At 50.0% G+C, this 14,407-nt stretch overlaps 1 protein-coding gene across 6 annotated transcripts in view; it reads right to left on the minus strand.

Annotated features, from left to right (window-relative positions):
- Trpm2 (transient receptor potential cation channel, subfamily M, member 2) overlaps positions 1 to 14,407 on the minus strand; it is a 62,188-nt gene that overhangs the window by 32,715 nt on the left and 15,066 nt on the right. For all 6 annotated transcript variants that reach the window (XR_001779532.1, XR_871714.3, NM_138301.2 and 3 more), the window contains exons 6-11: positions 8,748 to 8,928; positions 7,434 to 7,600; positions 5,399 to 5,579; positions 3,486 to 3,547; positions 2,483 to 2,683; positions 711 to 813 (exon numbers count right to left, since the gene is read on the minus strand). Coding sequence is in view for 4 of the 6 variants with exons in the window: in NM_138301.2 (NP_612174.2) it covers positions 711 to 813; positions 2,483 to 2,683; positions 3,486 to 3,547; positions 5,399 to 5,579; positions 7,434 to 7,600; positions 8,748 to 8,928 (895 nt within the window). In the remaining 2 variants the exon portion in view is untranslated. The remainder of the gene's footprint in view (positions 1 to 710; positions 814 to 2,482; positions 2,684 to 3,485; positions 3,548 to 5,398; positions 5,580 to 7,433; positions 7,601 to 8,747; positions 8,929 to 14,407) is intronic.

The following is a 14,407-nucleotide window of genomic DNA, read 5'->3' on the forward strand; positions in this document are numbered from 1 at the left end:
TTGCTTACTTATCAGGAGGGAAGGACTCAAAAGTTTTTAACTGCCTGTGAACTTGACTATTTGGGATCTTTACTTCTTCATATGGCTTTGAATCACTATCTACAGAATAGAGAGTAACTTTAAGTTCTCCCTGGGGGCCCCCTGAGAATTTCTTGTAACTCCTGACAAGTGGTTACAAATTCTCTATGTTCTTGTTTATCTAAGACTATCTTAATTTCTCTTCTACTTTACAGCCCTCTGCCTTCCACCTTCTAAAGGAAATCTGCACATTATCTTTTTAAATATTTATTTATTTTATGCATACAAGTACACTGTTGCTGTCTTCAGACACACTGGAAGAGGACATTTGGATCCCATTACAGATGGTTGTAAGCTACCTACCATGTGGTTGCTAGGAATTGAACTCGGAATCTCTGGAAGAGCAGTCAGTGCTCTTAACGGCTGAGCCCTCTCTCCAGCCCCTGCATAGTATCTTATTGAGACTCCCTTGTATGGGATAACAGTCATCTCACGTTGCTGTTCTCAAGATTTGTTGCCTCTGGAAAGTTTGACCGTAGTGGGATAGGTGTAGGTGAGTGAATTCATCTCACTGGGAGTTTGCTGTGTTTCCTGGGTGACAGGGGTGTGCAGGGCATGGCAGGGCAGCTGCTCCACCTTACTGAGATGCTGATGTTTATCCTGAACCCACATGTTCTGACTCCTAGCCTCACCTTTCAGTAACGCCTGCAGAATGGCCACATCCACATCCTGCTGACCATCCTTGCCTTCCCGGAAGATCGTCAGCAGCTGCCGCCTCCGGACAATGTCTTGGATCTGCAGCGAATGGATTTCAGTGAGATTCAGGGCTGAAGATGCTCTGCCTCCTTGAAGGTCAAAGAGAATCAAGGCCCCAACAAGGAGTGATACTCTCCAGTCTGGGCAGGCTCAGGCCCAGTGAGAGCAGTTGCCACCAAGCCTGAAATGTCTGACTTCAATCTCCTAGGACCCATATGGTAGAAGAAAGACCTGACTTGCACAAAGTATCCTCTGACATCCATACTGTGTGCATTGTAGCACTAGTGTGTGAGCACGAGCCTCACACACACACACACACACACACACACTAAATATAACAAAAATACTTTTGGATAAAGAGAGAAATTAAATTCAGTTCTCTGAATTGCCTGAATAATTTATAATGTTACCGAGAAAAGGCTCCTGGCCTGCCCTACAGCTCACAGCACACCCAGCAAGGCAGCAAAGGTCTTCAGGACTGGGGAGGGGATAAAGGAGGGGGATGAGGAGCTCACAGAACTCAAGCTGTTACCCTGCTGGATAATCCTATAGAGCATCTGTCTTAGGGTTTTACTGCTGGGAACAGACACCATGACCAAGGTAACTCTTATCAGGACATCTAATTGGAGCTGGCTTACAGGTTCAGAGGTTCAGTCCATTATCATCAAGGCAGGAACATGGCAGTGTCCAGGCACGAATGGTGCAGGAGAAGCTGAGAATTCTACATCTTCATCTGAAGGCTGCTAGTGGAAGAGTGACTTCCAGGCAGCTAGGATGAGGGCCTTAAAGCCCACACCCACAGTGACACACCTATTCTAACAAAGTCACACTTCCTAATAGTGCCAATCCCTGGGCCAAGCATTATATAAACCATCACAGCATCCACATCAAACAAGGCCACTCTTGAGTCCTTGGCAAATTTAAAATGAGGTGTCTGTGCTTCCCTAAATTACCAGTCAGAGAGTTCCTGATTTTCCATTGTTCAGTCACAGCCCAAGTCCCTTCATAACTCCGGTGTGGCTAGCTCCAGGTGCCCAGTGGCCTATGGTTGGTGGGACCTAAACTCAACTCAACTGAAGCCTAGCACTGCTCACGCTCACCCCAAGAAGCTCACTTAGTAAACAAAGCTCTGAGAGTGAGCTTGGGAGCTCTGAGACTCAGCGTGCCTTGCAGGGGATATTCCAAATGTATAGACACTTGCTACACACTCGGCATTCGTTTGGTGCCTCTGCAGGTCTCGTGAGGGCACCACCCCTAAACCCAGCTTCTGGACTGGGGAGCTGGCTACCTCTGAGGTCACTCTTTAGTGCTCTTATGAGGAGACAAGGCTGGACCACTCACTGCTGTGACCAGTAAACTCCTCTGCTGTCAGCATACCAGGTAAGGGCCCTCCTGTGCTTCCTGGCCCTTCCCAAGTACCACACCCCTCTATCTCAACAGGCTTTGAGTCCCAGAACAGCACTCTCAAGCTCGGGTGTCCCAGAGGGGCCCTAGCATTCTACGAATAGTGTTCAAAACCCAGTTCTCCTTTGGTATGCTGTCTGTCACATGCTTCAAACTCTCAGTGCCCAACCCGGTTACCTCTCCTCTTCTGGGGTTCAGAGCCCCCATCATCTGCAAATCCAATCATGCACCCACTCTGACCAATCAGATTTCAGGAATCCTGATGTGTCTGGGAGTCAGCCTGGTAGGTGCGTATGAGCCTCACCTTTTTGGTCCATTCCACAATCTGGTTTTCGGTGAAAGTCTCAAACATCTCCTGGAAGAATATGCTGAGCTTCTGCTGGATCAAGGAGATGGTGATCTCAGAGACAGGCAGAGTAGCTACCTGAGCGATGACGTCAGCCACTCGGCCAGAGCCCTCCACTATCACGCAGGGTGTGCCATTGTTGATGGCATTGTAGATTGTCTGCCAAAGCGGAACCAAGTGTGAGCCGGCCAGAGTCCTCACCCGGGTCTCACAAATTTGGAACAGAGCATCATTCACTAGCAGCTAAGGTTGCATCCCATTTGCTGCCAGAGTGAGCCTATGAAGTTGGAACATTCTGGAAACTCTCACTGGTTTGGTGCACACCAGAGAGCTGCTGCTAACACACAAGGAATGTACCACTGATACACCTGACTCGGGCTTGTCAGCCAACACCCAATACCAATTACTAAAAAAGGTTCATGGCATAGCCATTGACCCGACGCACACACAGGGATGCTGTGTGGATCCAGAATGACCAAAACCCAAGGGTTACCAGAACCATGAGGAAAGCCTCAGATCTCAGCTCCAGGAGCTGAACTGGGTCTGGGGCTTGTACTCGGAGAGTAGTGACTGGGACACTGGGTAGACATCTTATGGAGAGGCCCTGGGAAAGGGAGAGGCCAGCAGACCCACCATGACCTGAGCTAAAGCCAAGCCACCTCTCCCACAGGAGGGTCTATCCATCATGTGTCTCTTTTCCCACCCAGAAACATCCCTGTCCTGTGGTGGGTTCCCCCTCCTCCATATCCTGAGGACAGCATGCCATGTGTGTTTGCAGTGATGGCACCAGATTCTAGCCAAAGCACCTACCAGTCCTTCCTCAAAAGCATCTACCAGTCCTCCCTCAAAGTACCTACAAGTCCTCCCTCCAAAACATCTACCAGTCCTCCCTCAAAGCATCTACTAGCTCTCCCTCCACAGCAGCACCTAAGCCCTACCCTGCACAGCAGCGAGTACTCACATGCAGAGTGCCAGGGCCACCCTCCAACACCACGCAGACAATGGGGATCTTGATGGCCACACCTAGACAGACACGGAGCCCATGTGAAGGCAAGTAGGGGGAAGCACAGACCACCATTTGAGTCCTTTTTCTCCACCCTAGTCACATGGGGGAAGAACCAGTTGGGCCCAGTGGCAGATAATGGCAGCTGCTAATGGTGAACCATGGTGGCTTCATTCACCATAAAAGAGCAAACCTAGCCAGGTGGTGGGAGCACACACCTATAATCCCGGCAGAGACAGGCTGATCTCTGTGAGTTCTAGGCCAGTCTGGTCCACTGAGTGAGTTCCAGGAGAGTTCAAAGAGAGACCCTGTCTGGGGGTTGGATAGATGAAGCAAAACCAAGACCTGGCCATTTGTTCCACCCCTAACCCCCCCAGACTATTCTCCCTGCCCCTGCCCACTCACCCCATCCCTGCACCTACCCCTGCATCTACCACAGTAGGGACCCCTGCACCGGACTACCCAGGCCAGCCTTCCACCTGCATCTACCCCATCCTGATTGAATTGTACATACGGGGCAAGAACAGAACTCCATCTCCTCTACCCAGTGGACTACTCTAGTCAGCCTGCCTTTCTCTGAAGCTCTTTTCATGGTGCTTCAAAATCCAGGCTGGCTCAAGGAGTCTCTAGGAGGGGATGGACCCATCCCGCATGGGCTGAGGGGGATGGGGTCACACATCATGAGTCTTCTCCCCTTCTATTCAACACCCCCCCAGAAGGCAGGAAAATGGAGGTGATGTGAGGGGTTCCCTTCCCCACCCACCCAGGGCCAACAGGGGTGCCTGCTTTCACACACTTTCTACCCCAAGCAGTGCTCCCTCAAGCAGTGCTCCCTCAAGCAGTCCTCCCCCAAGCCATGCTTCCCCCAGTGTGGTGCCTAAACAGACTGCAGATCCCCTGGGAACTTAGTGGACACACCATCAGACCTGGGGGAGGTATTAGAGGGCAGGATGCCCAACCCCAGTGGGGACCCTGATACAGGAAGCACAAGGAAGCTTGCTATCTGCTGCCCAGCTTCATTCCAAACAATCCATGTGCTGAGCTGGAACCCCCCCCCCCATGCTCTGTGTGTTCTCCCCTGACCTCACACTCTGGGTGCTCCCAACCCTCTTCCCACAGGCAACTTGAGATCAAGCTGTGAAGTCTGCCTGTCACCTGTTCCCTTTTCACAGCTTATACTGGCTGGTTTTGTGCGTCAACTTGACAGAAGCTGGAATTATCACAAAGAAAGAAGCCTCCCGTGAGGAAAGGCCTCCATGAGATCCAGCTGTAAGGCATTTTCTCAATTAGTGACCAAGGGTGGGAGGGCCTGTTGTGGGTGGTGACATCCCTGGGCTGGTGGTCCTGGGTTCTATAAAAAAGTAGGCTGAGCAAGCCAGGGAAAGCAAGCCAATAAGCAGCACCCCTCCATGGCCTCTGCAACAGTTCCTGCCTCCAAGTTCCTGCCCTGTGTGAGTTCCAGTCCTGACTTCCTTTGGTGATGAACAGCAATGTGGAAGTGTAAGCTAAATAAACCCTTTCCTCCCCAACTTGCTTCTTGGTCATGGTGTTTTATACAGGAATACAAACACTGACTAACACACAGCCTGAAACCATCTCTAGTTGAAAGTGCAGGATGTTCTATTAACTGACAGCCAACAGCCAAGCCTACACTGACACCCTTCCACTGAGGATGGAAGCGGCAAGAGAAGACACGTGCCCATGAAGAAGCATTCAGGGAAATGAATAGTCATGTGGTGATCGGAAATGAATACAGTCACGTTGTGAACCCACCCTCAAGAACTGTGCAGGTCACGGCCATCTGTGGCTCCGACACAGAGCCAGCCTCTCTTCTCTCTTCCCCAGATTCCCTCAGGAACACACACACTTACCTCCCCTTTCCTTCGTTTGCTCTGAGATGAACTTTTCCAGCTTAGTCCTCAGCGGAATCTCCACACCATATTGCCCGTGGGTCCCATCATCCACCAAGATGAAGTGGGAATGGTTGCTGTCCAAGCAGGTCAGGTTCCCTTGGCCTTCCTCATCCAGCATGTACTCGGCGGGGAAGCCTCCCTGTGGATGGCCAGGCTAGTCTCACACACATTGGTTTTAAAAAAAAAAAGCCATACCTGTATTCTGGAAATAGGGCGGTCTAAGAGCTTGGATAATGACCCTCATAGATACCAATCCCTAGAACCAAAAGTCAACTGGTGTTCCCTTATTTGGAGAAAGGGCCTTTGCAGCTATGATTTTAAGGATCTAAACATGAAAAATATTTAACTAGGTTTGTCTAGATGGGGCCTCAGGAACTCCCAGAAACACCAGCAGTTTAAGGAACAAGAAGGGTCAGAGCCCCAGAATAATATAACTTCATTTTCGTTGGGGCTGAGTGATACAGCGTCCATGCTGTGTGCGAGAGTAACTTCTTTTTTATTTTTTATTTTGTAAAATTATGTATTTATTTCTATGAGTACACTTAACTGTCTTCAGACACACCAGAAGAGCACATCAGATCCCATTTACAGATGGCTGTGAGCCACCATGTGTATGCTGGGAATTGAACTCAGAACCTCTGGAAGAGCAGTCAGTGCTCTTAACCACTGAGCCATCTCTCCAGCCTGGTGAGAGTAACTTCTAATTGTAGTTACTTGTGCACCAGATTTGTGGTTGTGTTTTACAGCACCCAAAGAGGCTACTAACCTGGGAGATGCTGCTGGACAAGACACCATCCCTACTGTCCACAGAGCAGGGAACAGCATTCCAACCAGAAGGGTTCTTAACTCAGAACACCACTGGCCTCCTAAGGGAGGAGGCTTACACCAAAAAAATGGGTGTGCAAAACGGAACAGTTGGCCCATTCTGTGCAGGGATGCACTCCATGATTCAGACACAAGAGAAAGACAAAGATTGTGCTCCTTAGAGCAACTGTGTCTGACAAAGGGCCCCTGAGCCAGGGGAACTGCACACTGGGCCAAGCACTCTTGTCAGCAGAGACAAAAGACTCCTTAGTTTGTCCCTAGACTTCCATGAATGTGAATAAAATGTCCATGTCCCCATTAGGACATATACAATGTGTCTTTAGAAAATCCTGCTTAGTGAATCAAATTATCCACTGAAGTCTCCATATGGTTTTTTTGGGGGGGGCGGGGGTTCGAGACAGGGTTTCTCTGTACAGCCCTGGCTGTCCTGGAACTCACTTTGTAGACCAGGCTAGCCTTGAACTCAGAAATCCGCCTGCCTCTGCCTCCCGAGTTCTGGGATTAAAGGCGTGCGCCACCATGCCCGGCTCCATATTTTTAAAGATGTATTTATTTTATGTTTGTGAGTGCACTGTCTCTCTCTTCAGACATACCCAAAGAGGGCAATCAGACCCCATTACAGATGGTTGTGAGCCACCATGAGTTTGCTCAGAATCAAACTCAGGACCTCTGGAAGAGCAGTCAGTGCTCTTAACCGCTGAGCCATCTCTCCAGCCTCAAAATATCCATTCTTAAGCAGCTGTTGAGCCAAGCTTGGGGTGTAGCATTAAAGGGCAGCCCAACTTGTTGCTGACTGCCAGAAACCGCTGCCCTGTAGAACTCCAGGCTGGAGGCCTCTGAGCAAAAAGCTTCAAAGCTAAAAGCTCAGGCTTTGTGGTCAGATAGCCTGGCTCAATCCGACCCCAGTGTTTGCTGGCTGTGTGGTCCTAGCCAGTCACTCCCTTCCTTGAAGCCCATTTCTCATCAAAGCAACTCTTGGGATGTAGTTATAACCAGCACGTGGATGCCTCCTGTACAGTCAGTCGGTGTTCACTGCCCACCCTGCTCACTGTGCCCTTCCCTCCCCCAACACTCATGCTGGCACCCAACGTGCTCCCTGCACTCCTCTCCCTCTGTACCCAGCCTTCCTCCTCCTCCCACCCAGACTCACTCTGGAATGGCTACTCACCATGGGATGGATCAGTCCCTCGCGGTTGTGGATGGTGCCCCACGTGGCTACGCCAATAGTGATGACTTCACCTTCTTTGCAGCTGCTGCTCAGACTGAAGTCCCGTACCGCTTCGCCCACCTGCTTCATCACGCCTGTGTGGGATCCTCCAGTGATGATCCAGGCCCCTGAGGAAAGAGAGACGGGCCATGCTTCCAGGTTCCAATGTGCACCCTGCCAGGCTAATCCTGACACCCAGAATCCCACTGGGCTCCTGGCATGGGCCCTCATCCTCATACTATCAAGGACATTGGCAGCTATGTCTCTAAAGCAGGATTGAAGAGGGGACACTATACTGTAATAATATCTTTCTGATGCCTTTCTGGGACCTGAGCTCCCCATGCTACAAAGATGGTGATGGGAAAGAATAGGAAACAAAGATCCGCATCTTCTCTCTCCAACTCTCTCCTGCCCCTCTGTCTTCTCTGTCCCAGGATGAGGGGCATACAGGGTCTGAGTCTCCTCTTCTGCAGCTTTCCACCTTCCTTTCAGAGTTTGAGACTCAGAGAGTGGTGGACGATGTCCATGTCCCCCATCCCTCAGCCCTGCTCCTTGAAGATGACAATATGCCTCCAACCGGAGCCAAGTACATACATGCAACTTAAGTCAAGACCCATCTGCTATTGCTATTGTTTGGGTGCTCAGCTCACTACACAGTGCTGGCCAGACCTCTGAAATCAGTGACTTGAAGCCACATGTGATGTGGACATTAAATAAAATCTAGGGTCTGGAGAGATAACTCAGTAGTAAAGAGTACTGGATGCTCTTCCGGACAACCTAAGTTCTGTTCCTAGCACCCATGTTAAGAGGCTCACAACCACCTATAACTTCAGCTCCAAGGGGACCCAATGCCTCCTTCTGTCCTCCATGGGTATCTTAACACATGTAGCATTCACACATGCACACATGCACACATGCACCTACATGCACATAAGGGCACATGCATCTACACACATCACACATAGGCACTAAGTAAAAATGAACCTTTTCTTTCTTTTTTTTTTTTTTTTAATCTAGCACAGAAGCACATGGCAGTGGCTATAGGGTATCAGGGCAATAGATAGCATGAAGGAAGTGCTACAAAGATGGTGATGGGAAAGAATAGGAAACAAAGACCCGCATCTTCTCTGCAGATGAGGGACCCAAGGAATCTAGCCCAGGCTGGGGTATACATTCAGCTATCCCCAAGAGTTTTCCAGACCCCATAACCCTGGTCCCCAAAGATCCCCTTCATCCTGCCTTACACTCGTGGCCTGGGCAGGCCTTGGCACTCACCCGTGGTTTGAGCCACCTTGACCAAGCCTCTCCGGAAGATGCTCTTCAGCCTCAGCTTCATGTTGAAGTTCTTGGCCCCACCGGTCACGGAGATGAGGAGGTTGGGGACATCTAGGCCCCAGTGCTGGGTCATGAGCTGGTAGATGACACTGGAGGGCGTGTCCTGGGAGACCCGGACATACTGCAGGGGAATCGTGAGCCGGTGAGGGCACTTTGTGGGAGACACAGCAAGGGAACCTTACAAGGCACAAGGACATCCTGCAAGGGAGGGTATCTTGCAGGCCAAAGGGACCGAGCAGGGGACAGAAAGGGAACCCTGCAGGGGCTGGTGAGGATTCCCTGGAAGAATGGTTGCATCCTTCACACCTGCTCAGCTCGGGGATGGACACCGTGAGTTCACACCCAGGAAGAAAAGTAGCCACAGTGTCTAGTCAAGACATGAGTTGTAAGAAGAAAGAGAAGAAGGTGAGGCCCAGAGGAGAGATTCAAGTACAATGGGGCCTCCCTAGGTAAAGCCAGACCATTCTTTACAAAGCCCCTAGGCCCAGCTCTCCCCACACCCACCCACTTTCTCTCTCCTCATCCTTTCTGCTTAGGGAGCACCTCCGACCTTCCTCCCTTCCTTGTCACCCCAGCACTGGATCCTCCATGTGGTTTGGCCTCCACCTCGTTTACATCCTGCTCCCAGGACTGGCTGAACTCTGCTGGTCGCTGAACTGTCATTGGGGTTCAAGTTTGGGCCCTGCTCTGTGTACACATTTTCTGCCACCCCCCCCCCAGGGTAGGGTGGGGGTGGGAAGTGGCAATTCCCTGGCTTCATACTCCAGAACATCCTGAGCCATGGTGGACTCTCTCCCCTGCCCTCCCCCTCCCATTTCCCTCTCCTTTCTTCCCCTCTCTCTCCCCTCCCCTCTATTCTCCCTTCCTGCTCCCCTCTCCCTCCCCTCTATCCTCTCCCCCCTCCCCTTTCCCTCTCCTTCCTCCCCCTCTCCTTCCCCTCTATTCTCTCTTCCTGCTCCCCTCCCTTCTCCTCTATTCTTTCTCTCCCCTTTCCTTCTACCCCCTCCTTCATCCCTCTCCCTCTTCTCCTCCCTTCTTCTTCCCCTTCCCCTCTCCCCTCTCTCCTCCTTCTTCCCCTTTCCTCTCCCCTTCCCTCCCCCTTCCCCATCCTCATGGCCCCCTCCCTTCCCTCTCCTTTCCCCCTCCCCTCTCCCCTTGCCTTCTCCTCCTTCCTCCTCCCCTCTCTCCCTCCTTATCCCCTCTATTATTTTCCCTCTCCCTCTCTCTCCCTCTCCTCCCCTGTCCCCTGTCCTCTGTGTGTACGTGTGTTCAGTATGCACTGGGGATGGAACCCAGAGACCCACTGTATGCCAGGCAAGCCCTGTAGCACACATCCTGTGGCGAACGCTTCCATTCTGGTTAAATCAACTGTCTGAGGAGATCCGGCTTGACTAGGGTCCACCTGAAGGACCCCTGATGGGCAGGATGATAGAGAACACAAAATCCAAGGGACTTTAGGAGTCCTAGAGCAAACAGGACTCAGCATACTGTGGGAAGCCGCCCCCACATTCGCCGTCACAAGATGGCGCTGACATCCTGTGTTCTAAGTTGGTAAACAAATAATCTGCGCATGAGCCAAGGGTATTTACGACTACTTGTACTCTGTTTTTCCCGTGAACGTCAGCTCGGCCATGGGCTGCAGCCAATCAGGGAGTGATGCGTCCTAGGCAATTGTTGTTCTCTTTAAAGAGGAAAGGGTTTTCGTTTTCTCTCTCTCTTGCTTCGCTCTCTCTTGCTTCTTACGCTCTGGCCCCATAAGATGTAAGCAATAAAGCTTTGCCGTAGAAGATTCTGGTTGTTGTGTTCTTCCTGGCCGGTCGTGAGAACGCGTCGAATAACAATTGGTGCCGAATTCCGGGACGAGAAAAAAACTCGGGACTGGCGCAGGGAAGATCCCTCATTCCGGAACCAGAACTGCGGATCACGTTTATAAAGGTTCCCGTAACACAGACTGTTGAGAAGGATTCAACTGCCGAATTCAGAACTCATCAGCTGGGGAACGACGGTGATAAAGGTTCCCGTAAAGCAGACTGTTAAGAAGGATTCAACTGTATGAATTCAGAACTTTTCAGCTGGGGAACGAGAGTACCAGTGAGTATGTTTGGCCTTGAATTTTTTCTGGTGTTAGGAGCCCTTTTGTTCTTTTTCACATGTTATCAAGTGATTAAGATAGGGCTGAAAATTCTAGAGGAAATTCAGGACAAGCTATCAGAAGTAAAGCGGGAAGAGAGAGTAGGAACAAAGAGGAAGTATGGTACACAAAATAAGTATACAGGCCTTTCCAAGGGTCTTGAACCCGAGGAAAAGTTAAGGTTAGGTAGGAATACCTGGAGAGAGATTAGAAGAAAAAGAGGAAAAAGGGAGAAGAAAAAAGATCGATTAGCGGAGGTCTCTAGGAGATACTCGTCACTAGATGAGCTCAGGAAGCCAGCTCTTAGTAGCTCTGAAGCAAGTGAAGAATCCTCCTCTGAGGAAACAGACTGGGAGGAAGAAGCAGCCCATTACCAGCCAGCTAATTGGTCAAGAAAAAAGCCAAAAGCGGCTGGCGAAAGTCAGCGTACTGTTCAACCTCCCGGCAGTCGGTTTCAAGGTCCGCCCTATGCGGAGCCCCCGCCCTGCGTAGTGCGTCAGCAATGCGCAGAGAGGCAATGCGCAGAGAGATGCGCAGAGAGGCAGTGCGCAGAGAGATGCGCAGAGAGGCAGTGCGCAGAGAGGCAGTGCGCAGAGAGGCAGTGCGCAGACTCATTCATTCCCCGAGAGGAACAAAAGAAAATACAACAGGCATTTCCAGTCTTTGAAGGAGCCGAGGGTGGGCGTGTCCACGCTCCGGTAGAATACGTACAGATTAAGGAAATTGCCGAGTCGGTTCGTAAATACGGAACCAATGCTAATTTTACCTTGGCGCAGTTAGACAGGCTTGCTGGCATGGCACTAACGCCTGCTGATTGGCAGACGGTTGTAAAAGCCGCTCTCCCTAGTATGGGCAAATATATGGAATGGAAAGCGCTTTGGCACGAAGCTGCACAGGCGCAGGCCCGAGCAAACGCAGCTGCTTTGACTCCAGAGCAGAGAGATTGGACTTTTGACTTGTTAACGGGTCAGGGAGCTTATTCTGCTGATCAGACAAACTACCATTGGGGAGCTTATGCCCAGATTTCTTCCACGGCTATTAGGGCCTGGAAGGCGCTCTCTCGAGCAGGTGAAACCACTGGTCAGTTAACAAAGATAATCCAGGGACCTCAGGAATCTTTCTCAGATTTTGTGGCCAGAATGACAGAGGCAGCAGAGCGTATTTTTGGAGAGTCAGAGCAAGCTGCGCCTCTCATAGAACAGCTAATCTACGAGCAAGCCACAAAGGAGTGCCGAGCGGCCATAGCCCCAAGAAAGAACAAAGGCTTACAAGACTGGCTCAGGGTCTGTCGAGAGCTTGGGGGACCTCTCAGCAATGCAGGTTTAGCGGCTGCCATCCTTCAATCTCAGAACCGCTCCATGAGCAGAAATAATCAGAGGACATGTTTTAATTGCGGAAAGCCTGGGCATTTTAAGAAAGATTGCAGAGCTCCAGATAAACAGGGAGGGACTCTCACTCTTTGCTCTAAGTGTGGCAAGGGTTATCATAGAGCTGACCAGTGTCGCTCTGTGAGGGATATAAAGGGCAGAATTCTTCCCCCACCTGATAGTCAATCAACTGATGTGCCAAAAAACGGGTCATCGGGCCCTCGGTCCCAGGGCCCTCAAAGATATGGGAACCGGTTTGTCAGGACCCAGGAAGCAGTCAGAGAGACGACCCAGGAAGACCCACAAGGGTGGACCTGCGTGCCGCCTCCGACTTCCTATTAATGCCTCAAATGAGTATTCAGCCGGTGCCGGTGGAGCCTATACCATCCTTGCCCCCGGGAACCATGGGCCTTATTCTCGGCCGAGGTTCACTCACCTTGCAGGGCTTAGTAGTCCACCCTGGAGTTATGGATTGTCAACATTCCCCTGAAATACAGGTCCTGTGCTCAAGCCCTAAAGGCGTTTTTTCTATTAGTAAAGGAGATAGGATAGCTCAGCTGCTGCTCCTCCCTGATAATACCAGGGAGAAATCTGCAGGACCTGAGATAAAGAAAATGGGCTCCTCAGGAAATGATTCTGCCTATTTGGTTGTATCTTTAAATGATAGACCTAAGCTCCGCCTTAAGATTAATGGAAAAGAGTTTGAAGGCATCCTTGATACCGGAGCAGATAAAAGTATAATTTCTACACATTGGTGGCCCAAAGCATGGCCCACCACAGAGTCATCTCATTCATTACAGGGCCTAGGATATCAATCATGTCCCACTATAAGCTCCGTTGCCTTGACGTGGGAATCCTCTGAAGGGCAGCAAGGGAAATTCATACCTTATGTGCTCCCACTCCCGGTTAACCTCTGGGGAAGGGATATTATGCAGCATTTGGGCCTTATTTTGTCCAATGAAAACGCCCCATCAGGAGGGTATTCAGCTAAGGCAAAAAATATCATGGCAAAGATGGGTTATAAAGAAGGAAAAGGGTTAGGACATCAAGAACAGGGAAGGATAGAGCCCATCTCACCTAATGGAAACCAAGACAGACAGGGTCTGGGTTTTCCTTAGCGGCCATTGGGGCAGCACGACCCATACCATGGAAAACAGGGGACCCAGTGTGGGTTCCTCAATGGCACCTATCCTCTGAAAAACTAGAAGCTGTGATTCAACTGGTAGAGGAACAATTAAAACTAGGCCATATTGAACCCTCTACCTCACCTTGGAATACTCCAATTTTTGTAATTAAGAAAAAGTCAGGAAAGTGGAGACTGCTCCATGACCTCAGAGCCATTAATGAGCAAATGAACTTATTTGGCCCAGTACAGAGGGGTCTCCCTGTACTTTCCGCCTTACCACATGGCTGGAATTTAATCATTATAGATATTAAAGATTGTTTCTTTTCTATACCTTTGTGTCCAAGGGATAGGCCCAGATTTGCCTTTACCATCCCCTCTATTAATCACATGGAACCTGATAAGAGGTATCAATGGAAGGTCTTACCACAGGGAATGTCCAATAGTCCTACTATGTGTCAACTTTATGTACAAGAAGCTCTTTTGCCAGTGAGGGAACAATTCCCCTCTTTAATTTTGCTCCTTTACATGGATGACATCCTCCTGTGCCATAAAGACCTTACCATGCTACAAAAGGCATATCCTTTTCTACTTAAAACTTTAAGTCAGTGGGGTCTACAGATAGCCACAGAAAAGGTCCAAATTTCTGATACAGGACAATTCTTGGGCTCTGTGGTGTCCCCAGATAAGATTGTGCCCCAAAAGGTAGAGATAAGAAGAGATCACCTCCATACCTTAAATGATTTTCAAAAGCTGTTGGGAGATATTAATTGGCTCAGACCTTTTTTAAAGATTCCTTCCGCTGAGTTAAGGCCTTTGTTTAGTATTTTAGAAGGAGATCCTCATATCTCCTCCCCTAGGACTCTTACTCTAGCTGCTAACCAGGCCTTACAAAAAGTGGAAAAGGCCTTACAGAATGCACAATTACAACGTATTGAGGATTCGCAGCCTTTCAGTTTGTGTGTCTTTAAGACAGCAC

This window comes from Mus musculus, chromosome 10, assembly GCF_000001635.26.
Source record: "Mus musculus strain C57BL/6J chromosome 10, GRCm38.p6 C57BL/6J".
Taxonomy (NCBI): domain Eukaryota; kingdom Metazoa; phylum Chordata; class Mammalia; order Rodentia; family Muridae; genus Mus; species Mus musculus.